The following is a 26,464-nucleotide window of genomic DNA, read 5'->3' on the forward strand; positions in this document are numbered from 1 at the left end:
AGAGGCAGACAGACAGACAGCGGAAAGAAGGAAAGGAAGGAAGGAAGGAAGGAAGGAAAGGAACTGAAGCCTCCATATCGTTACACATTTACACCAGGGCGCGCGCGCACACAGTCATACACTCACTCACACTCACAGTCTCACACACACACACACACAGTACACACCATAGTTATTCATCTCCGTGTATTGACGTACATTGATGTGCTAACATTAGTGTTAGCACCCTCCCTGTCACACTCACTGTGCACAGTGTGCACACACTCATTCACACGCACTCAGACAGACAGACACTCAGTCAGTCAGGCAGACAGGCAGTCAGACAGACAGGCAGTAGTCCCAGCGCTAGTACATGGCTGGTTGAGGAGGAAGAAGGAGGACATCAAAAACTGTGACTGTACGTTGAGAGGTGGGTGAGTGAGACACACTTTTTTATTTATTTTTTTAATACATTTACATACTTTTTAAATTTTATTTACCTTTTTTAAAAGGTCGACAAAATTATGACGTATTTGACTCAACTTTTTTTAAATTACGTCATTATTTTTGGCACGGTTTAAAAAAAAAAGGTTAAAACATAAATTAAAAAAAATAAAAAATAAAATAAAGGAATCGACACTTGTCGAAGTATCATGTAAAATGAAGCCTTATAATTATTGGTGTGTGCTGGATCTCTCTGTGTGTGTGTGTGTGTACATGTAAATAAAGTCGAGTCCATTTTATTTTGGTTGGATGAGGTGGTGTTTTGTGTTGATGTTTGTGGCTGTAGCGGCATGTTGGTTTGTTTATCTGTCCGCTTGCTTTCATTCGGGCTTTTTTTTAATTCGGCGTTTTAGTTTAGTCGGTATTGTGGAGGAACCGCAAAGCAACAAAACACCGACATGTTGGCTGAACGTTGAGCCGACGTTGTGCTTCCCCTGGCCCGCTTGCTGCCGCTGCTCCACTCCGCTGTGTGTGTGTGTGTGTGTGTGATGTGCGTGCGTGCTTACTGGGGAGCTAAAGTGGCTAGCTTCAATGCTAACTAGCATGGTGGTGGTTGGTTGGTTCTGTGTGTTCACTGTTAGCTTTAGCCGTGTGTGTGTGTGTGTGTGTGTGTGTGTGTGTGTGTGTGTGTGTGTTGTGAAAGGGGGGCGGAGAAAATACAAGCACAGCTCAGAAGAAGCTTTGAATCACTTGCTGCCTTTTTAGTAGTTACTTTTATATACTTTTAATTCATATTTTTCTTCCCTCCCAAAACATCACACTGATCACAGATCTGCAAGTTGTTGTGTGTGGGCTTGTAGATCTGTGCTAGTATTATTTATTCATGTGTGATTGACCTGTAAAATGGTTGACTTTGCTTTATATCCATCAATCATACACAGAGGTATATCTGATAGGGCTGCAACAACCTAATCCAGTATGGATTATTCTCCGTTGTTTACCCATGTCAGGATTATTTTATTCAACAGTTTCATTCATTGAATTGGTACCTAACAGTTAATGGGTGTTTTTCTTTTTTTGGTGGGAAAACATCAATTAGTATTTTTGCTCTTGCTCAAGCAAAGTTAATGATAAACAGCGACGCGGTCTGCGTCACTTGTTATTAACCTTTTGTCAGACAATGGGTCTTATTCATTCATGTCAATAAAATAACCCCAAAAGTCCTAAAACCACCACGATACGTAACATTACTGCAAGCGTTTAAAATCCTCAGTTTAAATGAGGCTTTCAGAGGGAGGGACGACATTAATTGTGATATTCTAATGTCCACACATCAAAACAATGAGGGGTTCCATAACTTCCATTTAGATAAAGGGCTTTTTGCATGTCGGTGGCCCAGGGGCCCATTATCTCATGGTCTGCCTATGCTGAGTACATTATATTTATTGCCAAAAGGTTGTGACTACATAATTGTGAAACATAACATCTCGATTGTCAATAATCTTTTGATGAATTATGTGCGTCCACAGCCAGCTGAGCCCCACAGACTTTACAATGAATACTCTTAAAACACTCTCAGCGCCACCTAGTGGCTAGTGCCATAACCCGCGGCACCGCAGGTTATAATAATTACCCTTTGATGGCCAAAATTTATATCAAAATCCACCGGCAGAAGCCAAACGCGTACCTCTACTGCGCCCAGGTTGCTAGGCAGGTTGCTATGTCCCTCCTGGAATCCACTCATTATGATTTATTTCCTGCCTGTTTTCTCTGGAAAAAATACCAAACTCCAAAATCCGTCTTTTTGTCAAATTCGTCCGGCGTTCAGATGAGAATAGTGATTTTCTTATCCCATCGTGGCCGACATATTACCATTTCTGGCGAAAGTTACGTAAACAACATCGCCAGCTGCTAGACTACAATGTGCTTTGGGTTTAGTCTCTGTGAAGCGCGTGACGCACACGGAAGCGGGGCTCATGTGCGGTTGATGGCGCCGAGGTACCTAGACATGACCATTAGATGGCGGCTCTCAAAATGTTAATGACTCATCATTGTAATGATTAAAAGGGCGACCATCTCTAAGGCATCTAGTCTCCATATAATCCCTTTGCATGGTGGGTGGAGATCCATCGTGACTCAAGTCGCAGGCGTGGAGAACACATGCCAACACAACAGTGATATGTTACCATGCATTCTGAAGTTTATTACCCACACACAGTCATATATACAGTAGGACTATGACGTCCCTAGTAGATTATTGAAACCATGAGAGCAGAATGAGCAGGAACACGCTTGCATCTCGTATCATACTGTACGTACATTCAGTCCTCTGATACAGTAGTATAGACAATCATCATGTCATGGTTATCAATATGCTGAGTCAGGCAGCTGAGGCCCGGGCGGAAACCATAACAATCAATCATCGTCTGTGTGTTTCTTTCTTCTCAGATCCATAGTGGCTTCCATGTCTGTATCGGCGGCATCCAAACGTGATGGAGATGTCTGTTGGTGAAGAGACCGTGAAGACGGGTGGTGGTGGTACGTCGGAGACCAATCAGGCTCCGTCTCTGCAACCCCTGCCGCAGCAATGTGCTGAAACCCAGCGAAATAGCAGCAATACTTCCACGATGACCACCGAAGCCCCCTCGGTCCCCCCCGGCAGCGCAGCAGCAGCCGATCTGCCAGCTTCCAGTCCCGTGCTGTCCTCGCTGATGGAACAGAATCACACCATCTCCCTCGACGCCCGCTCCAACAACCCAGAGAATGGCGGCCAGAAGAACAACAACAACAACAACAACAGCGCCAGAGGGAACGAGAACCGCATTTACCGCAGGAACAGCTTCAGTCAGTCCAAGCAGCAGCAGCAGCAGCAGCAGAAACTGAACAAGCGCCGCAACACGTCCAACTTCGGATTCAAGCATCCGGCCTCCGGTGGCGGCAAGCGGCGGCGGAGGGCCAACTCCGAGAGCGACTCGGTGCTGCCCAGCAACTTCCTGCTGGGCGGGAACATCTTCGACCCGCTGAATCTCAACAGCCTACTGGACGAGGAGGTGAGCGTAGGGGCTCATTTTTTACCTGAGCACGATTCTACAAAATGCTTTCTAAATCTTGAGACAGTTTTCTGAAAAACCTCATGTTTCTATGTCAGTGGTGCTCAACCTTTTTCATGTCAAGGACCCCCAGAATTATCTGTAATTGGCCACAGACCCCCATCTGAAAATGTGTTGTTCTAGGGACCCCCCCCCCCCCCCCCCCCCAGAAGAATCTACAAGCTCATAGCGCGGCATCGAGTGCTTGTAGATCTGCTATTTTTGAATAGCTAAAGTATAACATAATCCTTAAAACACAAAAAGGGGTTCCCGTCCATGGCTTCATTGTCACTAGAATAATTGCCATTAACAATTTAATTGTGTTCTGTTTTCGGCGTTGAATAGGAATTACATTTCTGTTTGCCTTTTAGGCTTCGTAATATTCGTAATATTATTTAAAGGATATCTTTGAAAAAACAATGAAAAGGACCCCACACACTGTCGGAAACTTGCAAAAACCTTTGCTCTTCTAAAAAATAAAAATATCCGATATATGCACTTTTGTCCTATGCACCTGTCAACCTTTTGAGGTGTGCATCGGCCTTTTTCTAAAAGGCTTCATCATAAAAAAAGTGCACAGGGCAGTCATGACGAATAACTGAAATATACCAATAAATTACTGACATTTCTATAAATGTTATACTTGAAAATAGCGGAAATAGCTGATCTACAAGTATACAACACGTCACAAAGTGACATGATGTAAATTAGTAGATCTGCTATTTCTGTTCAACGTGGACACGATTGTGACAAAAATAATTATCCATTATCTCGAATAATTGCGATTTGACGATTGTGTAATTAAATTACCGACCGTGACAACCCTCCAATAGGTGAGCAAGACGATCAACGCAGAGACGCCCAAGTCCTCGCCGCTGCCCAGCAAGAGCCGCGACCCGGTGGAGATCCTCATCCCGCGGGACATCACGGACCCGCTCAACCTCAACAGCGGCATCGCCGACAGAAGGGGCTTCCTGGCGGGGCCGTTCCGGACCGGAGGAGCCAGGAGGCGCCATCGCAACCGGCACCATGGGGGGGGAGGAGGAGGAGGGGGAGGAGGAGGGGGGGGAGGAGGAGGAGGAGGCGGCGGAGGCGGCATCTCCACCACGCACGTTGAGTTCTCGGAATCGTCGGCGGGGAGAAACGGCGGCGAGGTGAAAGTCAACGCCACCGCCTCGTCGCTGCCTCTAAGTACATCGTCGTCGGCGGCGGCCTCCTGCCCGGCAGCGCCAGACGACCCCAAGGGAGGCGGAGCCTGCACCCTTCCCAGCAGGTAGGGGTGGTGGTGCGCCTTATGGTGATAAATATAATCGCAATCGTGATAAAAAATGTCTCCCATGATATACTTTTTTCACTTTTCACGTGTATATTTATTGTGATAAAGTGAATGCGCATTCTATGATTTGCAGTTCTATACCGAAATGAATGCGTATTTTGGTCTTGGGTTTTGGTAAATGTTCTGTCGCTCCTTTTTTGTCGTTTTGTTTTCCTTGTAGGTGGTACTGTTAAAGGACCACTTCACCACTTTTCAACCCATCTTCATATAGTTGATCCTCACTAATAATCATGATATAATGGCACAACATTTTTCTACTCAGTCTGCTTCTCATAGGAGGACTGTGGGCAGTTCAGAAACCCGTCCACCCGTCATCGTTAGGCAGATTTCTTTTAACCCATTCTGACCTGAGATCAGATTCATACGAGGTTTCCACTGGACACACACTGGGTCTGATTAACCCATTCTGACCTGAGATCAGATTCTAAAAAAATGTCAGTAGTTCTTCGATTTTTCAAAAATAGCAGACCTACAAGCTCGTATCGCGCCACTCGGTGGCGCGATATGAGCTTGTAGATCTGCTATTTTTAAATAGCTAAAGCATAACATGATGCTGACACCAAAATGGGTGCCCGTTCAGAATGGGTTAAACAATTTGTTTACAAAAATGTTTAGATTTTTATTATCGTGATGGCTTCCATTTTCGCATTGCAACTTTTCAGTTGCTTGGATAGCTTGGATTCCCCATCGATGATGTCACTGGTGGACGGGTTTCTGAACTGCCCCACAGTCCTATGAGACACAGACTGAGTAGAACAAAATGGTAGCCATTTTATAGTAAGGACTAGTATATGAATATAGGTTGAAAAGTGGTGAAGTGGTCCTTTAAGTAACACACAAAAAAAACGCATGAAAACATATCGTGATAATATCATGTATCGTGATAATGCATGAAAACATATCGTGATAATATCATGTATCGTGATAATGCTTGAAAACATATCGTGATATTGTATATTTTCCCACCCCTCTTCCTCCAGGGTCCCGGGGGATTCCCACGGCAGTAAGGAAGCTGAGCGGACCACCAGCAGCAGGGAAGAGGTGGCCGCGCCCTCCGTGTCGTCCGCTCCGCACGTCCGGGCGCAAAGCGCGGACGAGTCCGCGTCCACGACGAACCAGCAGCAGCACTCCAGCAGGCGCAAGCGCAGACGCAACTCTGGCAAGATGGAGGCCCCCAGTAGGCTCTCCACGTCGTCGTCGACGACGACGTCCTCTGCTCCTCCGGCGGCGGCGAAGCCTCCAGCAGGAGGAAGGCCTGGAGGAGGAGGAGGAGGAGACCACCGGGCGTCGTCTGGGAAGAGCACTCAGTCGTCCTCCTCCTTCCACACGCCGAGGCCCAGCGGCGCCCAAGGCGGCGGTCGGCCGCCGCAGCAGCAGAAGAAGCAGCCGCAGAAGGTGTTCCAGTACGGGAACTACAACAAGTATTATGGCTACCGCAACCCGGGCTCCAACGAGGACTCGCGGGTGCGCGCGCTTCGCCGCCACTGGTTCGAGGGCAAAGACGTGCTGGACTTGGGCTGCAACTCGGGCCACCTGACTCTCTATATCGCCAAGGCACTGAAACCGGCCCACATTCTGGGCCTGGACATCGACAAGAACCTGATATACATGGCCCGGAAGAACATCAGACACTATCTGTCTGCCGAGCTGCAGAGGCGCCCAGCGGCCGCGCCCACCACGCAGGGGGGGACGAGCACAAGGAAAGAGGAGGCCAACGGGAAGGACACTCTCGCAGGTGAAAAAAAAAGGGCTGTCAAAATCCTGAAATATTTACTTGGGACGATTTATTCATATGTCCGACTGTTTGGTGGCCTGGGCCGGCTTTGCGGTCCAGGCACCTTGACTGGTAATCTAGCATGACAGTGTGTCCCGATCCTGATGAACCAATCGCTCTCCCCGTTTCCTTTCAAGTGGTCCTACAACTACAACCTATCTCAAACCCTAAACCTAACCTCCCACAGGGCAGCACACCTAAACCTAACCTTAACCCATGTCTAACCAATGACTAGTCTAAACTAAGTATGCACCCCTATTATCTATCAATAAAGGCAAAAAAGCCCCATAGATAAGAATATCTTAAAAATAAATAATAATACAAAAACGACTGACAATGAGCGATTTACTTGTGCCCGTGTGATAATTGTGACGGGGCCTAATACTACTCCTCTCGCAGGCAGAGAAGAAAACCAGGACAGGCGCCTCGACGGCAGCGCAGCTGAAAATGGGAACGCCGTCGGGCCGGAGAGAGGGGGAGAGGGCGCCCCACCCCCTACCGAGGAGGCACAACAGAGCAGCAGCAGAGACCCCCATCGTCCCGCCGTCGACAACGGGAAAGAGCCTCGTCCTCCTCCTCCTCCTCCTCCCGACGAGGTAGGGATCCAGACGGAGCGAATGGACTGTGGGAAAGCCCCCATTGCTGTCTCCTCCTCCGCAGTGGAGCGGGTCTCTACCAGCTTCTCGTTCCCTGTGTCCCTGCAGATCTCCAGGGGGCCCATAGCGGCGCCCCCGCTGACCGAGACGCCCACCGTACGCCTGGGGCAGTTCCCCTCCAATGTGTCCTTCATCAAGGTAAGGGCTGCCCTGCATCACACTGCAAAACAAAAAGATAATTGAGGTATTGAAATGATTGTGGACCTTCTGGGACACAGCTTTTTTTAATACTACTAGATTCCTCTCTTTCTTTACAATCACTTGAGTCCTATTTATATTCCCATCGTGTTGCGTGTTGGTGAGAATAGTTCATCTACAAGCTCGCAACGCCGATGCGTCACATTTTGGCGCTATGTGTGTGGACTTGTGTGTGCTGTGCCCCTTTTTTTAGGTCTTTGGGGAGCAAACCATAGCGCCTGCTCAGGCTCGCACTGGTGCTCCTTATGTGAAAACGGGAAGATTACGGTTGAACACATTCCAACACTGGTGTTGTCGGATTGCCCGTGCCTGCCTCCCTCCCTGCCCACCTGCTCGTCTCTTGTGTGCTTCCTGTGTGAAAAATACCTTTTTAAGTGAAAGTACAGCGTGAGCAAAGATGGGCTGATCACTGGTTTCTAATGGAGGTAGAAACGGGGATGTTGGAATGGAAAGCTGGTTTTTCAGGATATGGTGGCACATTTATTCATGCAAGGCAAAGCTGCCTTCTGGCTAATAGGAAAGGGTTCAAGGGGAGGGTCAGATATCCCTGCACAGCAACGCAGCAGAGACACACACGGGGTGAATGACTGGGAAGGAAGAGTATATAACAAGATATAACTTCAAACCAAACGCGGCTGAAACGTCCGCGAGGCGCGAGGTTGTGACACACAAACATACACGTTACTAAAATAATGATCAGACTAATGTTGGGGGGGGGGGGGGGGGACACACAACGGAGACAGCGCACGCAAACAACTGCCATAAGGCGCGAGGTTAACTTGTGACACAAACATACACGCAATAATCATACTAATATCACTATGTGATTCTTGTTTTACAGTGGTTCCCAAACTTTGGGTCAAGGACCACCAAATTAGCACTAATTAGCCCCGCGGACTTACTTTTGAAAATGTATGCCAGGGACCCCCATAAGTGAAGATTTTTACGGCTCTAGCAGTGATTCTCAACCCGTTTAATTTCAAGGACCCCCAGTTTGACACACATTAGTCTACTAGTTACAAACTATCATTTAGATGGGGACCCCCTGGAACTCCCTCAACGACCCCTTGGGGGTCCTCCACTTCCACACTGTTTTATAGAATCAAAAAGAGAAAGTCTCGCAAGTATTGTGTGCATTTACATGTAGTCAATTGTTGCCATGACTCAAGAACATGAACAAAAATTGTAACGTGATATTCCATTCATAATGTATTTCTCAATCTAGCGTGCATAACTTCATTCCATTGAATACTGGACAACTCACCCCGGTGCTCGCCCGTTTTAACTTGTAATATGCTATTGGCTGTTTGTATTCTTTTTGGAAAAATATAAAAAGATACTCCTATGGAAAGGCTTCATCATTTTACTTCTATTGACCCTATAAACAATTTAGTATAATTTAGTATAATGTAAGGTTTTGCCCACTCAAATGGTACCTAGTAATAATACTCTGTGTTATCCAATGTGGCTGATTCAATGGAGATCAATCTGATGGGAGACATGAATACCGATGTATCTAAACATACCCACCCTACAATGAAATAAATATTTGTGTAACTCCTATGGTTTTAAGCAACTAATCAAACAACCTACTAGAGTAAGTGAAACAACAAAAACCATAATAGATCTTATCTTAGTCTCAGATGTCACAAAGATTTCACAGAGTGGAACCATCGAGTATGGCATTAGCGACCATTATATGACATTCTGCACAAGAAAAATAGTAAGGGATACATACAATGACCATAAGACTGTCCTGGCGAGGTCTCTTAAAAATTACTCTGCGGACAAATTCACAGAGCAAATAGGAAAGAGGGACTGGACACCAGTTCTAACGGGAGGCTGTGTCAATAAAACTTGGGAAGCTTTTGGGAAGGAATTCACCCAAGCCATTGACACAATCGCACCCCTCAGACAGGTGAGAACTAAACAGAGGTCTAGTCGCTGGTTTAATAATGAAATATTGGAGTCCATCAGGGCCAGAGAGAGAGCCCATAAATCTTACCGCAATTCCGACTCTTGCTCTTTTTAAGAAGCTAAGAAATGAGACCCAGAGGCTCATAGATAAGGCAAAACGGACCCACTATAAAGATCAGATAATGGAGAATAAAGGTAACACACAAAAACTCTGGAAAACCCTAAAAGAGCTAGGAGCAGGTAATAAAGTCAATAATAATAAAGGCAGCAAGATCGGCCTTAAAATCAATGATGAGATGGTTTTTGATAAGCAAATAGTGGCAAACCAATTCAATAATTATTTCAATAATGTAGCAGCAGAGCTGGTCGCTAAATTGCCGGCTTCTCCGGGTATTTTTGACATTAACAGGGTTAGGAACTTCTATGAGAACCAGGGGGTGACCTCTAACTCATTCTCCCTGCAGAAGGTGGAAGTGGAGGCGGTCTCAGGGATGCTTTCTGAGATTAACTGTGCAAAGGCCACAGGTCTGGATGGTATATCTCCTCTCTTTTTAAGGGATGCAGCAGCACAGATGGCTCCATATATCACTTACATCTTCAACCTATCCATAGAACAGGGTGTCTTCCCACAAGATCTAAAAAAGGCTAAAATACTCCCCCTGTATAAAAAAGGAGCCAAAAATGACCCCGGTAACTACCGATCGGTGTAAATTTTGAGCTCGGTATCAAAAATCTTCGAGAAGATGATTAATGAGCAACTAAATGAATACCTAAATAGGAATAACCTAATGTATAAACTCCAATCTGGCTTTAGAAAATCGTACTCAACCGACACATGTTTATTATATTTAACAGAACAAATTAGGAAAGCAGTTGACAATGGAAAACTTTGTGGAATCAATGTAGGTTACTGAGCAAGCTTGAGGCTCTGGGGGCGGACAGGGCAACATGTAAATGGTTCAAATCATATCTGACGGGGCGCGAACAAAGGGTAGAGGTGAATGGCATTTTATCTGACCCAAACACCATGGAATGTGGAGTTCCACAAGGAAGCATTCTAGGTCCAGCCCTATTTTCAGTGTACGTGAATGATATGACAGATGCTTGTAACTGTGATTTGTTCCTGTACGCTGATGATTCTGCACTGCTAATGTCCCACAAGGATCAAACCACATTAGAAAGCTCCCTGACTGAGGAAGTAGCCACTGTTAGTTCCTGGCTTATAGATAATAAGTTATCTTTACACTCAGGGAAGACAGAATCAATTCTGTTTGGCTCGAAAATCAAATTAGGAAGAAGCACAGACTTCAAGATCAAAATAAATTCGGAATACATAGCAGCAAAATTATCACTTGGGTTGTATTTTAGAGGGTAACTTAGACGGCCGAAATATGGCCAGCAAGGTGCTAAACAAGGTCTCCGGACTGACTAAGTTTCTAGCTCGAACAGCAAGATACATGGATAGGGAGACAAAATTAGTGGTAGCAAACTCCCTTATCCTGTGCCACTTTGATTTCGCGTGTACATCGTGGTTCGAGGGCTTGATTAAGTCTTTTAAAACAAAGCTACAGTCAGCTCAAAATAGACTGATCAGGGTTATACTAGGGATGGAACCCAGAACCCATATAGGAAGGAACCAGTTCAGAGAGCTGAACTGGCTCCCAGTTGAATCAAAGGTTACAATGGCTAGACTAAACATGGTCCATAAAATTAAATACGGAGAGGTCCCAGAAGTTTTAAGAACATGTTTCAGGCAGGTAAACGAGGTACACAACCATTTCACCAGAGCCAGTATTGCAGATGTGGTGCTCCCTGCTTTTGAAAGTAAAGTGGGCAAAGGCTCATTCATTTATATAGGAGCCACACAGTGGAATAGCCTTTAAACAGAAGACAAAAAAATGGCTTCTGGAAAAGGGTCCCCTATAAAGGGTCATCTTAGAGGGATGGATAGGGACGTACTTGTTGTGTTGTGTATGTAATGTATATGTACTGTTATGTATTTGTGATGTATTTTAAAGTATTGTTCCGTTCAGTGTGAGAGGACCCCAGTGGAAATAAGTCTTTGGACTTTACTGTGTAATCCTTGGATCGCTGATTATAATGCTGTATTATGATTGCTTTTCTAAATAAATCAAATCAAATCAAACTAGAAAAAGTGCCCTTCTGGGCACAGGTCTCCACTAGGATAGGAATGTAGGACATTGCAGCTTGCCTTCATCTGGTGGTTGGATAAAAGGGCAACAAAAGTAAATCAGGATGGAGTCTGAGAAATCTGAAAGACCGGTTTCGTTGAATGGCTCTAGAGAGACTGTGTACCAATTTGCGTGATGTTTGGACAAAATCTGTAGGTGTACTGTGCAAAAACTTGTTTTGCACAAAGCGGCCTCCTGGTGGCGCTATAACAGGCCGTTCTGGAAAGTTTGGGGCAGAGGTTCATCGTTGGCATCCAGGGAGTGTGTGTGCAAAATTTGGCATCGACCGGGTTAACGGTGGCCGAGATAAGCTGCTCACGGACACACACACACACACACACACACACGGACGGACGGACACACACACACACGGACGGACGGACGGACGGACGGAGTGCAAAACATACTCTCCCCCCATGCCTTCGGCCTGGTGGAGACAATCACATAGCGTACAACAACTTCCGTGAACCGACTTCACTGTAATAGCCTTTTCATAAATTATATTTGTATTTAGGCTGTCTGTCTGCTGTTGTGAAAGTTTATAGTTAGAGATATTCAAAGTCCAGCCTCTCCCACCCCTCACTGGGAAAGATTCCGGGAGGAAAAAGGGTGAGTTGTCCTGTTAGCGGCACGTTGTTCTCATTCGACATTCACCTTTTATCTTGTTTGTTTGACCTAGAGAGAGACCACCGCTAATAAATCACCATCACAGGTTGAACCTGTTGAATCATTTGTAACGGTCAGTGTGTGTCCTTGAGCGGCAAAGACTTAGCCTGGGCGTTCCAGCCTGATTCGCTGTGTTCCACCGATCTGAAAATGTCCCTACGCTACTCAGTCTGGACAGTCTCCACACGGCTAGGCGGGACATATGAAGGCCGTGTTGCTTTTGTCGACTACCTTTTTTCCACTGACGAAGGCTAAATGGAAACTAAATAAAAACTAAGCTATGATGACTAATTTCGTCAACAGATAAAAAACTAGAGTAAAATGTTAGGAAGGGACTAGTGGACAAGAGATCCGGTATAAGTCATTTCACAATTAGTTGCATGCTGAAAATAGCCTATCTACAAGCTCACATCGCGCCGCGTTGTGACGCATTGTGACGCGTTGTGGGCTTGTAGATCAGCTATTTTCAGTCATTACGACGGCATCAACTGTAGATTTAGTCGACTAAAACTAGACCAATACTAAAACATTCCAGGTGACTAAAATGTGACTAAAACTAAATGGAAAACTATTCAAGAGACTTTGACTACTGCATTTGACTGTACTACTGAATGGTTTACTCGTGTGAGACAGTGAGAAGAAGCATTGACAGAGTGGCGCTGGCTGATGACGTATCGGCATCAACGTGGCTACGTAACGGTTGACGTCATGAAATGCGAGTGGAGCAGCCTCTGTCCACACTGAGTAGCGCAGTGACATTTTCAGATCCACGGAACGCAGTGAATCAGGCTGGAACCCCAGGCTAGCGAAGAATGTCTTCTGTCAACACTCTGATGTGCACACTAGTGTCTGCGTTGTGACCTACGGTACCTGATGATGAAATGATACGATATTCAATCAAACACCATTCCAGGGCTAGTTCACTGCTCTCTGCAAAAGGAAAAGATAAAGCATTAAGAAACTCTGTGAACTTACTGAAGTGTCAACAAGGTCTGAGCTGAGGTTCTTGACTGAGGCGAGAGGTGTGTTAATTATTAAAGGACTGCTGTCTTGCTGTTTTAATCCTTAAAACACCAAAAGGTGTTCCCGTCCTGAATTGAGTCCTGTTTTGAGTCAAGCACTTTGATGTTGTCCGTTTAAAGCCACAGTAGTTCCAGGTCCCACATTTTTAATGTAGTAATGTTCAGCAACTACAGACTAAAGACAATAAATATTCTCATAGAAAAAATGAGATTCGTTTGAGAATCGTGATCTCAATTCTTGTGGAGGAAATAAAAAACGAGATTCACATTTGAGCAAGAATCGTGCAGCACTACTATACTCTCAAACATCTCTCTGTCTCCTCCGTCCACCACAAAAGAAATACGGGGAAGCAGCTTTCTGCTTCTACGTGCCGACGGCGTGGAACAAACTCCCACTACACCTTCGACAGGCAGCCTCTGTAGACATTTTTAAAGCACAGCTCAAGACCTACTTCTACACTACTCTAGCTTTTAGTGGAGCTTTTAATTCATGTTATTCATGTCCTCGCTGTATTGCATTACTGCTATTATTGTCTCCACCAGGCCGAAGGCATGTGGGGAGAGTATGTTTTGCACTTCGTCCGTCCGTGTGTCCGTCCGTCCGTCCGTGTGTGTGTCCGTCCGTCCGTCCGTCCGTGTGTCCGTGAACAGCTAATCTCGGCCACCGTTAACCCGGTCGATGCCACATTTTGCACACACACTCCCTGGATGCCAACTTTCCAGAATGACCTGTTATAGCGCCACCAGGAGGCCGCTTTGTGCAAAACAAGTTTTTTCACAGTACACCTACAGATTTTGTCCAAACATCACGCAAATTAGTACACAGTCTCTCTAGAGCCATTCAACGAAACGGGTCTTTCAGATTTCTCAGACTCCATCCTGATTGGTTAAGATTGGCTTCCAAAGTTCACAGGAGTGCTCAGTTTCAAACAAAATGCTGCAAATCATGAACACATCGCGTGATTTCCGTGAAATTGTGCACGCACATTCCCACTAGGCCGAGGACGAAATGCCACATGAACAATTTCAACTCAGCCTCAAGGTGGCGCTATAACTGGCCAAAAAGTGTTTTTACCTCTAACTGCACGGATCTGTGGATAACCTGGTGGAGACCTGTGCCCAGAAGGGCACTTTTTCTAGTTTTAGTTGTTTTACGCCTTTTGCTTTTCTTTTTTTCTCTATTGCTCTGTAAAGCATAAAAAATAGGAATTCAAAAAACTCGAAAAAGGTAGCACGTCCAAAAATTTAACAAAGTTCTCAACTTCTCACATTTCCTTTTCTTTATTGGCACACACCAAAAAGGAACGCTTACGCGTTTCGGCTATGCAGCCTTCATCAGAGTGTGCCAATAAAGAAATGGAAATGTGAGTACTTTGTGCGCCATTTGTTTAATTGTTGGACGTGCAACCATTTTATGTATACTGGATTTGGGTTTGGCACTCCATTGCTGATGCGCAACCTCTTCTTCTCATTTTGCTCTGCAAAGCACTTTGAGCTGCATTTCATGTCATGAAAGGTGCGATACAAAATAAAGTTTTATTATTATTATTTTGTTTTCCAGGCCAACTACGTGCTGGAGAACGACTCTCTGCTGCTGACGCAGAGGGCCGAGTACGACGTGGTCATGTGCATGAGCGTCACCAAGTGGATCCACCTGAACTGGGGCGACGGCGGCCTCAAGCGCCTCTTCCACCGCGTCTACAGGCATCTGAGGCCCGGCGGCCTGTTCATCCTGGAGCCACAGCCCTGGGACAGCTACGCACGCCGGAAGAAACTCACAGTAAGACCCCGTGTCATTATTATTACAGGGGGTCTTCAACTTAACCCATTTAGGACTTAACCCATTCTGAACTGAGATCAGATTCATACGAGGTTTCCGCTGGACACACACTGGTCTGATTAACCCATTCTGACATGAGATCAGATTCTAAAAATGTCAGTCGCTCTTCGATTAAAAAAAAAATAGCAGACCTACAAGCTCGTATCGCGCCACTCGGTGGCGCGATATGAGCTTGTAGATCTGCTATTTTTCAATAGCTAAAGCATAACATGATGCCAACACCAAAATGGGTGCCCGTTCAGAATGGGTTAAGACCAGATTCTACAAATGTTCTTCTAAATCATGACAGTTTTCTGAAAAAACCCCTATGTTTCTATATGGGTATTTTTCAAACATAGCAGATCTACATGCTCGTAGCACGGAACTCGGTGCCACACTGTCAGAGCTGGCATGTGGACTTCAGGGCTGCTAATACAATTACAATACCAGTTAGTTCTCAAACTTTTTTTAATTTCAAGGACCACCGTAACTCTGAGAGGGTACAAATGGAACCATAAGGGTCCATTTGATTTATTTTGTACCATCAGACCGTTTATAGGGAATTGCTAAGGAACTGGAACCGTTAAAATCACAAAGGATAATTTTGCAGGCCATGGACCCCTTAGCTGAGAGAGAGATGAAGTAGGGACCCCTTAGCTGAGAGAGAGATGAAGCAGGGACCCCTTACCTGAAAGAGAGCTGCTGAGAGAGTGAGAGATGAAGCAGGGACCCCTTAGCTGAGTGAGAGATGAAGCAGGGACCCCTTAGCTGAGAGAGATGAAGCAGGGACCCCTTAGCTGAGAGAGATGAAGCAGGGACCCCTTAGCTGAGAGAGATGAAGCAGGGACCCCTTAGCTGAGAGAGATGAAGCAGGGACCCCTTAGCTGAGAGAGAGATGAAGCAGGGACCCCTTAGCTGAGAGAGAGATGAAGCAGGGACCCCTTAGCTGAGAGAGAGATGAAGCAGGGACCCCTTAGCTGAGAGAGAGATGAAGCAGGGACCCCTTAGCTGAGAGAGAGATGAAGCAGGGACCCCTTAGCTGAGAGAGAGATGAAGCAGGGACCCCTTAGCTGAGAGAGAGATGAAGCAGGGACCCCTTAGCTGAGAGAGAGATGAAGCAGGAACCCCCACTATACATATTGTAGGAAATTGTGTCGCAGATTCAACCTCTTTGTCAAAAATAGCTGATCTACAAGCTCACAGTGACAGATCTGCTATTTGTTTTGGCTAAAGTTCGAGTCCTCAGAATAGGAATACTAGGGTTCAAGACTTGGTTCATGTAAAAAATATATATATATATTTTATCTCACACTTGTTGACGACCCCTGGCCCTGACATAATAATTGATATAGTAATAAAATCATGAAGGGAAAAAATAGATACAGAGACACTCTTCCAAATGTAAAATGGCTTTATTAAAAGGCTAGTTGGTCATAAAACCACCGCAGCACAACATGCCCAGACATGTTTCAGCCTGGGATGGACTTTGTTTGCCTGAAGAAGGTCACCCGGGCCGGTGGTGAGAAAAACATGTTTTTGTGTTATTGTTCTCTGGTCAACGACTAGCAGAATAACTATAGTCCATTATTAAAACCCATTTTGACCTGAGATCAGATTATAAAAATGTCTTCTACATCCTGACAGTTTTCTGAAAAAGCTATGTTTCTATGTCAGTCGTTCTTCGATTTTTCAAAAATAGCAGACCTACAAGCTTGAATAATTGATTGAACACGTACGCCGTAATATGATTTAATTTGGGTGTGTTCTAAATAAAGTGTGTGTGTTGATTATTGTGTAATTTGAAACATTATTGTACTGTAAAAAGGTCTCTTTTCCCTTTGATCTTTATCTATTTTAGTATAATAGTATTAGTTTACTATAATTGGATTCATTTCATACACGATAATCAACACTAACACTTTATTTAGAAACACACCCAAATCAAATCATAGTACAACGTTAGGCCTACGTGTTCAATCAATTATTCGATCAAAGCAAACGGCATAAACAATATTAGTTTGCCTCCTCTACAAAAATGGTCTCAGTTGGGTGTAAACTTCACACGTTTAACCCATTCTGACCTGAGATCAGATTCATACGAGGTTTCCACTGGACACACACACTGGTCTTATTAAAACTGTTACTTTTCTGGATTCAAATTCCAAATTAGGAAAAGTAGCAGATCTACAAGCTCTCCTGCTACCTTTGATGCATTTGTGTGACGCTGTAGTATGCTTAAAGTAGGCCGTTAATTTATGAAGATTAGTTCAAACATATTGAGGTTCCTGCCAGACAGCCACGATATAATAATAATAATCTGATAAACATATTGAGGTTCCTGCCAGACAGCCACGATATAATAATAATAATAATCTGATAAACATATGGAGGTTCCTGCCAGACAGCCACGATATAATAATAATCTTCATTCACCTTGGAATGTAACTTCCATCTCGCCAGTTGCCAAAAGTGTTACGTACCAGGATCATGGGCGGGCATAGCGGGCTAGCATCGTGTTATGCTTTAGCTATTGAAAAATAGCAGATCTACAAGCTCATAGCGTGCCACCGAGTGGCGCGCTATGAGCTTGTAGATCTGCTATTTTTTGAAAAATCGAAAAACGACTGACATTTTTAGAATCTGATCTCAGGTCAGAATGGGTTAATCAGACCAGTGTGTGTGTCCTCGTATGAATCTGATCTCAGGTCAGAATGGGTTAAACGTGTGTAAACTAAACTGTAGATGGTTTAAGTAGGAATAAACGATGGCTGCTTTTCCACTCATCTGGCAACTCTACGAATGTATAATAATGTCAAACAGGGAATGAATGAATGAGTTTATTTCGAACATTATTTGAAATCAAATACATTAAAACAAAACTGAAACAAAAAAGAAAATACTCCAACAATGTCCGAAAAGCTTTTACCCATATAACTTAAAATATATATATACATGTATACAAACTTATATTTATGCATGTCACAGGTTTTTTTTCCCTTTCAGTATGTGGGACCTTGGTGATAAAGGTTGCTCTTTACGGAGGAAGATGCTGCTATCTCAACCACTTTTGATTTGAGTCTTTATTTTTTCTATGGAAGTATGTCAGTCACGCAGCGGAAACAGCCCATCTACACAAGCTCTCAGTCCACTTCTAGATAGGCTGTTTTCGGTTATAATTGTAAGCATTTGTAGTGGTCAAACTAAGCGATTATGTTCAGAAGGATTTCACATAAAATCTTAATAGTCTCGGTCGGATATTTTATGCTTTTGTATAAGACCAAAGGTTAAAACATCAGTAGTCTGTGACTTCTTAACCTGGTTGGCAGCAGCAGCAGGAACAATATTAATATAACTTAATTTACATATTGTGCAAATTGTTTAGGAATCATCCGTGCTGCTTTCACACCGTCTCATAAATCACACATTATGACATGGCTATAATCTATACGACATTGTTTTTGCAGTCGTGAGGCTTTATTTTTCGCTTTAGCCATGAACTCTAGAAATATAACGGTCCAGCAGGAATGCATTCCGCCAGTCAGGTGTTTCTCGCCAGAATGTGGGGAGCTCGGTGGTGTTGATGAAGGTGCTTTTAACCCATTTAGACCTGCGGACGCATTTATGTTGTCTTAAAGGACCACTTCACCACTTTTCAACGTATCTTCATATAATAGGTCCTCACTAATAATCATGATAAAATGGCACGATCTTTTTCTACTCAGTCTGTGTCTCATAGGAGGGCTGTGGGCAGTTTAGAAACCGTCTTCCAGTGACATCATCATTAGGCAGATCTTTTTTTTAAACAAGATTTATTTTACAAAAATAGATTTTCATTATCGTGAGAACGATGGCTTCCATTTTCGCATTGCAACTTTTCAGGACTAGAAAGCCTGCAGTTTCTATTAGCTTGTATTCCCCATTGATGATCTCATTGGCCACTGCCCACTGCCCACAGCCCTCCTATGAGACACAGACTGAGTAGAAAGAAATTGCGCCATTTGTTCATGATTATTAGTGTGGACCTATTATATGAAGATAGGTTGAAAAGTGGTGAAGTGGTCCTTTAACGTTTAACCACTTTAACTATTATTTTAAACTTTAAAATAAAAATAAAAAAATAGCAGATCTACAAGCTCATAACAATGAGCTTGTAGAAATGCTATTTTTTTTTTTAATGGTGAAAATGTATACAAATCTTTTGAACATTTTTAACTCAAATATTTACTTCTGGGAGTCCCTGGAACAACACATTTTCAGATGGGGGGTCGGCGGCCAAATGCATATCATTTATTTGACATGAAATAGTTTGAGAACCACTGACATAGGAAGTTAGGAACGTAGGTTTTTCAGAAAACCGTCCAAAAAAATCTGGCGTCAAGTCTTAAGGGGTTATAGGAAGAAGGTGCTATTAACCAATTTTGGGTGGCAACCCCTTTTGGTGTTTTAAACATTGTTATAATTTAGCTATTGAAAAATAGCAGATCTACAAGCTCATAGAACTTGTAGGTCTGCTATTTCTTTGAAAAATCGTAAAAATGCGGCACAAATCTTTGAATATATATATTCTTTCAGAGCGAACTTTTTTATTTCGATGTCAGGCCTAAATAGCGCGGCTGGAGTCGTCATGGGGGTGTTAGTAGTAGACGATTGAGACGTCGTTAGCTTGTTTGTTGGCCTGGGCTCTGAGGATGAAGGGAATCCAGGGCCGGCCCACAGCTTCCCACTTCACTTCTATGGCAGTATTTATAGCCCTCTCTCTGGCAAGCAGAGCAGGGCTCTCTGGATGACTGTCTGTCGCTAGGTCAGTCAGTCCCTCTGTCTCTCTCTCTCTCTCTCTCTCTCTGTCTCTCTGTTCACCACTTGGTCAGTCTGTGTCTCTCTCTCTCTCTCTCTCTCTGTCTCTCTGTTCACCACTTGGTCAGTCTCTCTCTCTCTCTCTGTCTCTCTGTTCACCACTTGGTCAGTCTGTCTCTCTCTCTCTCTCTCTCTCTGTCTCTCTGTTCACCACTTGGTCAGTCTGTCTCTCTCTCTCTCTCTCTCTCTCTCTCTCTCTCTCTCTCTCTCTCTCTCTCTGTCTCTCTGTTCACCACTTGGTCAGTCTGTCTCTCTCTCTCTCTCTCTCTCTCTCTCTCTCTCTCTCTCTCTCTCTCTCTCTCTCTGTCTCTCTGTTCACTACTTGGTCAGTCTGTCTCTCTCTCTGTTCACCACATGGTCAGTCTGTCTCTCTCTCTCGCTCTCTCTCTCTCTCTCTGTCTCTCTGTTCACCACTTGGTCAGTCTGTCTCTCTCTCTCTCTCTCTCTCTCTCTCTGTTCACCACTTCCTTGGTGCCAAACAATTAAGCAATGTTGCACTTTACCGTCATTAATGGCACGCCTGCGTGCAATAGGGAGTTCAGAAGTGCCATTAAATTACGGTAAAGCACAGCCCTTGTGTGTAATATTGAAATTATACAACAGTTACCCTTTTTTTTTAAACACGTCAACTCAATTTCAATTTAACTAAGATATTTGCTAAAAAAAAATCATTTTTTAAATGACAGATGTAGCCACTACGACCGAAAAATGTCCCTAGCAACCCTCTCTGGTGAGCTGAAGAGGGGTGCTAGCCCCTCCTTTATTCAGCTATTGGTGTAGGTTTCCGTCTTACACAACCAATGAATGGAGACATGGGGCTGTATTTTGCGTGTCTTAACACAAAAAATGCTGGAAACGTATCCATACGCTTTATTAATATCGAACGCCGTACGCGCGAAGCGTATGTATACGTTTTATACGTTTTTTTATTGCTTACTGTACATCAACGTCCTATGCTCCAGGACACCGAAGAAAATAACAGCTTTCGTCTCCAGGAAGCTCCAATATGTGATCCGGGAGTAAAAAGCCCCTCCCTCCTGAAAAGAGGTCTGTCTGTGGCGAAGACGCTCCCTCCTCCAATGCCTCCATTACACGTATGGGTCTGCACGGCAACGGCATAGACCAACGCAGATGTCAGGGCATCTAAAATGGAGTTACCCATACTCTAGTGTCTGTGAATACACTCGATTCCCCCTCCCCTCCTGTTTCTACATGGTTTCTCCCGAGGAAGCTTTGTGGGGGGAGTCTCTTGATCGCTTTGGCAGTTTGAGTTCCCCCCCCCAGGCCCCACTGCGCCTTGCGATCGCCTTGCACCGCCGACACAGCCCTCTCTAATTCTTTCCAACGACAACTCACCGGTCTGCCGCCTCATTCTCGGAAATATAAACCCGTATATAAACCAATAATAATCTCCAACGGTCGATCGCCATTTCACGGACAGGTATACGCGAAACGAATGACGTATTCTCGAAGGACCGCCATAGGAGAAGCAGTATACATCTGACCAACTGTCTTTTTTTCGCCGTCGCGTCAGCCATGTTTGGACAAAGAAGCAGTATACTAGGCTAGCAGATATCACACCGTGGAACCCCCCCCACACTGCGAGTTGCGATCGATCGTTTTGCAGTTTGCAATGCTACTCTCATTCTCGGAAAAAAGATTCTCGGCAGTTGATCACCATAATCGCCATAGCGCCTTCGCCAGCCAATTGCAGTGATAAGGCGTCTGGGACGTAATCGACCCGTTTGTAATGGATAACTAATACAATCCTAAGCTGCGGAAGCCATCGTGTTGTCTGTCATTTTGTCGAAATCACAGCCAGCCTGGCTACGCTTATCGCTCCTGTGGTTCATGTCCAGACATGTCGTGGAACCCCCCCCCCCCACTGCGAGTTGAGTCGCTCCTGTGGTTCATGTCCAGACATGTCAACCTCTCAAGTCACTGTTATGCTATCAAACGATCTGTTGATTTTGTTTACTGAGACAATGATCACATATGTGCATAGAATCATCATCATCATGACGTTATCATGACAGGCAGATATAAACATAAATAAAGTATCAACTACACACTGAATGAAAGCCCTAAATGTCTAATTTTAGGAGGAAAACAAATAAAATACACATATCCCATATACTGTTTGTCAATACTAGACTATTGAATCCATTTCATTTATAAAATTCTCTTTTTCAGAGAGAACTTTAGCCCATTCTGACCTGAGATCAGATTCATACGAGGTTTCCACTGGACACACACTGGTCTGATTAGAGAAAGCATGGACCTATAGAACTATTATTCACAAAATAAGGCATATAGCGACATGTACATACTATATACCGTATGAAACAGAAGACTCTCTGCTTTCATAAGAAAAAAACTAATACTGTAATAATAATAAAAATCACACCCATGTGAAGTGAGCAGTGCAATGTTGTGAAGTGAGCAGTGCAACATTGCACTGCTCACTTCACAGGGGTGTGATTTTCATTATTATTACAGTAGAAGTATTTTTCTTATGAAAGCAGAGAGTCTTCTGTTTCATACGGTATATAGTATGTACATTTCGCTATAGGCCTTATTTTGTGAATAATAGTTCTTCTGGTCCATGCATTTTCTGAAATCCTCTCTGGTGGGCGCAAGCTGCATTCAATAGCCAATTACTGACAAACTATACATGGGACCATGTGTATTTGTTTTCCTCCTAAAAGTAGACATTCAGGGCTTTCATTCAGTGTGTAGTATGTATATGATATTATTTGTGTTCATTTTTATATCTGTCTGTCAATGTCTGTCAACTTCAACCTTCCATATCTCTGCTGTTTTTTCAAGCGAGCAGCGTGCCTTCAAAAGCAGGTTTTAGAAAAAGGTCAATATCTCCAGAATGGAAGATGGTAGAATCATAATTTTTTTTTTAAATTGAAGTGGACATGTTTGGCCTACTTTTTATTTATGCGATGTGATTCTAGCTATAAGAGGCCCCTCGCTGTGGGCCCCTAAAAAGTTCAAAAGTCCAATGTTAATCGCTTAGCACCAGCAAGCCTGAGCAAATAGAAAACTCTAGCATACAATGTGTTAAGTACCAGGGCTTATTACTTAACTTAAGACCTGGAGGCGCGATAAATGCCATTTGGCTATTCTGAGTGGCCAAAGTGCATTGACCGCGTGGTCTCCAGGTCTTAAGTTAAGTAATAAGACCTGGTACTTAAAGGGACACTTCACCCTTTTTGCAAATAAATACATGTTAATGACGTTTAGAAGCTTTAGAACACTTTCCTGGGGGTCTTTATGTGTGTAATATGTGGTTTTAGATATTTTAGATCGTAGCAGTGAGTCCAGTGTCTCTGATGTCATGGACACTGGTCTCACTACCTTCCTGGACTACAATTCCCATACTTCTTTGGTCCACTGCTCCTCCTTGTGAATAGGGGGAGAGCTGTCTTACTGAGACAACATGTAGTCCAAGAAGTAAGTGAGCCCAGTGTCCATGACATCAGAGACACTGGGCTCACTGATACAATCTAAAATATCTAAAACCACAGATTACACACATAAAGACACACAGGAAAGTGTTCTAAAGCTTTTAAACGTCATTAACATATATTTTTTTGCAAAAAGGGTGAAGTGTCCCTTTAAGACACGCAAAATACAGCCCTTTACGTCTTACGTGGACGAGGAAGTCGCCTATTCAGTCTTTTGGATTCCATAGAAGTCGGCATGTCGACTCTTAATCTATGGAAGCAATGTCGCACACTGAAAATGGCATATCTGCAAGTTCACAACACGTCTCGCTGCAACGTGTTGTGGGCTTGTAGATTGGCTATTTTCAGTGGTCAAACTAGCAATAGATACCGGTAATAATCTATCTAAATAAATATTTACTTCTGGGAGGTCCCTGGAACAACATATTTTCAGATGGGGGTCGGCGGCCAATTACATATATTTTTGGGGGTCCTTGACATGAAAATATTTGAGAACGACATGAAAATATTAGTTTTTTCAGAAAACTGTCAGGATTCAGAAGGCATTTGTGGAATCGTCCTCGGGTCAGTGGTCGGATGGGTGGCCTTGGGCAATTTCAGAGCATGTTATTAACCCATTCTGACCTGAGATCAGATTCATACGAGGTTTTCCACTGGACACACACTGGTCTGATGAACCCATTCTGACCTGAGATCAGATTCTAAAAATGTCAGTCGTTCTTCGATTCTTTTTTAAATGGCAGACCTACAAGCTCGTATCGCGCCACTCGGTGGCGCGATATGAGCTTGTAGATCTGCTATTTTTCAATAGATAAAGCATAACATGATGCCAACACCAAAATGGGTGTTAATGGACCAATCAATGGATTGTGTTCCGTCCCGGTGCGATGGACCTAACATTGTATACATTTATATGTTCCTACGTATCAACTATCAATACTTTGCTCTGCAGGAGACCATCTTCAGGAACTACCACAGCATCCGGCTCAAACCGGAGCAGTTCTCAGTGTTCCTCACATCGGAAGTAGGTTTCTCCAGCTACGAGCTGATCGGGACGCCCGAGTGTAAATTACGAGGTAACACACGCACACACGCGTGCATGCATGTGTGCATGCGCACACGCACACACAAACACACACACACACACACACACACACTCGTTTTCTTTTCTTTTTTGTTGTTGCTTTTTACTTTTATTATAAAAGTGGTGCAACCACTCCCTTAAAACTCTTTCAGCGCCACCTGGTGGTCACCAGTTTTGGCTTTCGTTGCCAATTAGCCCATTATAAAAAAAAGAAAGAAAATGTAATTATATTATGCATGTAATGTGCATGTCATCACCTGCACACGAGATTAGAGAAATGTTCTAAATATGGATTTATTTTCCCCAAAAAACTTGTCTTATCGTCCATGGCAATCGGTGCATAATTGGATTCATCTCGGCTATGTGTGTGGCTTGGTGGTTGACTGGGTCTGAGCACCAAAACAGCATGGTTGCCCACCTGTGCGCAACCTAACACGCCCTCACATATTAACTGTATATATGAATGATTTTGGGTGTGCCAGGAAATAAATGGTTTCGGGACAACTCTAGGTCTAATTATTTAAGTGTATAAGTCCAGCTTAATTATTTAACCCATTCTGACCGGGCACCCATTTTGGTGTTGGCACCATGTCATGCTTTAGCTATTGAAAAATAGCAGATCTACAAGCTCATATCGCGCCACCGAGTGGCGCGATACGAGCTTGTAGGTCTGCTATTTTTTGAAAAATCGAAGAACGACTGACATTTTTTTGAATCTGATCTCAGGTCAGAATGGGTTAATCAGACCCAGTGTGTGTCCAGTGGAAACCTCGTGTGAATCTGATCTCAGGTCAGAATGGGTTAAGTATATAAGTCGGGTTTAATTATGTAAGTATTTAAGTCCAGTTCAAGTTCAAACTGAACGTTTCATCTCCTCCTGTCCTCCACCCTCCTCCTCCTCTCTGCTCTTTCCCACATTCAACAGGTTTCCAGAGGCCCATCTACTTGTTTCACAAATGACCACTCTGCCTTCTGGAAGATGGATGCTGAATGTGTGAGCGAGTTGGACCACCACCACCCTTCCTCCCTCCGTTTAGGAGGAACGCATAGCAGTGCTCATCTCAGACAGAGAAGCTCTTCTGTAGAAGAGCGTCGTTCTTCAAAGGCACACACAGTCTCACACACACACACACACACACCCGAGAAGAAATTGTTGGAAGACGAAAGGGGACCAAAAACTAAAAAAAGAAAAGAAAAAGGATTTAATTAATTTCATAAAAGATTTAACATCTACCTATCAAGAAGAGATGATGCCTGTCTGGAAAAACATTTTAATGGAAAGAAGTGCTTTGTTGCAGGACGAACGCAGAATAACTAACCACCACGAACGAGCCCCGTAAAGGAAGAAACGCTGGCTGTGTTGTCGTGTAGTTTCTCGTACATGGAGTAGAGGTGGGTCATTCCCCCCCCCCCCCCCCCCCCTGTTTGTTGTGACCCAGCCCCCGAAGTTTGAAACGCAAAGCCATGAAATGCTTTAGTTTTTTTTTTTTTTTTATGTATTTTGATGTGCAGAAAGTTTAATTTGTGCCACAATATCACCATGCAATCGGGACGTTTATTTTCTTTTTTCTTTTGTTGTTTTCATGCCACAAAAACGCATCCATCCGTGCACTATCAAGACAAGTTGCAAAATAAGCCTTAACCCATTCTGACCTGAGATCAGATTAAAAAAATGTCTATTACATCCTGACCGTTTCATTATTAACCCATTCTGACCTGAGATCAGATTAAAAAAATGTCAGTCGTTCTTCGATTTAAAAAAAATAGCAGACCTACAAGCTCGTAACGCGCCACTCGGTGGCGCGCTATGATCTTGTAGATCTGCTATTTCTCAATAGCTAAAGCATAATATGATGCCAACACCAAAATGGGTGCCCGTTCAGAATGGGTTAAACCCTATATATTTTGTCGTATAACAAATGATAAAAGATCTACTAAGACTGGAGCTTGTGCTT

The 26,464-nt window shown here is 43.9% G+C and overlaps 1 protein-coding gene across 1 annotated transcript; it reads left to right on the forward strand.

Moving 5' to 3' along the window:
* mepcea (methylphosphate capping enzyme a) lies at positions 1–25,540 on the forward strand. The gene is made up of 9 exons (XM_083781315.1): positions 1–409; positions 2,872–3,473; positions 4,346–4,536; positions 4,654–4,785; positions 5,829–6,583; positions 7,022–7,416; positions 14,835–15,053; positions 24,378–24,501; positions 25,435–25,540. Exons 2-9 carry the CDS (start codon positions 2,916–2,918, stop codon positions 25,467–25,469), a joined length of 2,409 nt encoding a protein of 802 aa, XP_083637441.1. The 5' UTR covers positions 1–409; positions 2,872–2,915; the 3' UTR covers positions 25,470–25,540.
* Positions 25,541–26,464: the final 924 nt, after the last annotated feature.

Source organism: Protomyctophum parallelum (genome assembly GCF_964188405.1).
Source record: "Protomyctophum parallelum genome assembly, chromosome: 1".
In the NCBI taxonomy this organism is placed as follows: Eukaryota; Metazoa; Chordata; class Actinopteri; order Myctophiformes; family Myctophidae; genus Protomyctophum; species Protomyctophum parallelum.

Excerpts from the sequence above, each read along its gene's own strand:
- mepcea (XM_083781315.1), top strand. The coding sequence starts at position 2,916 with ATGGAGATGTCTGTTGGTGAAGAGACCGTGAAGACGGGTGGTGGTGGT. Across the intron at positions 3,474-4,345 it reads ACAGCCTACTGGACGAGGAG|GTGAGCAAGACGATCAACGC; the intron begins GTGAGCGTAGGG and ends ACCCTCCAATAG. Across the intron at positions 15,054-24,377 it reads CACGCCGGAAGAAACTCACA|GAGACCATCTTCAGGAACTA; the intron begins GTAAGACCCCGT and ends TTTGCTCTGCAG.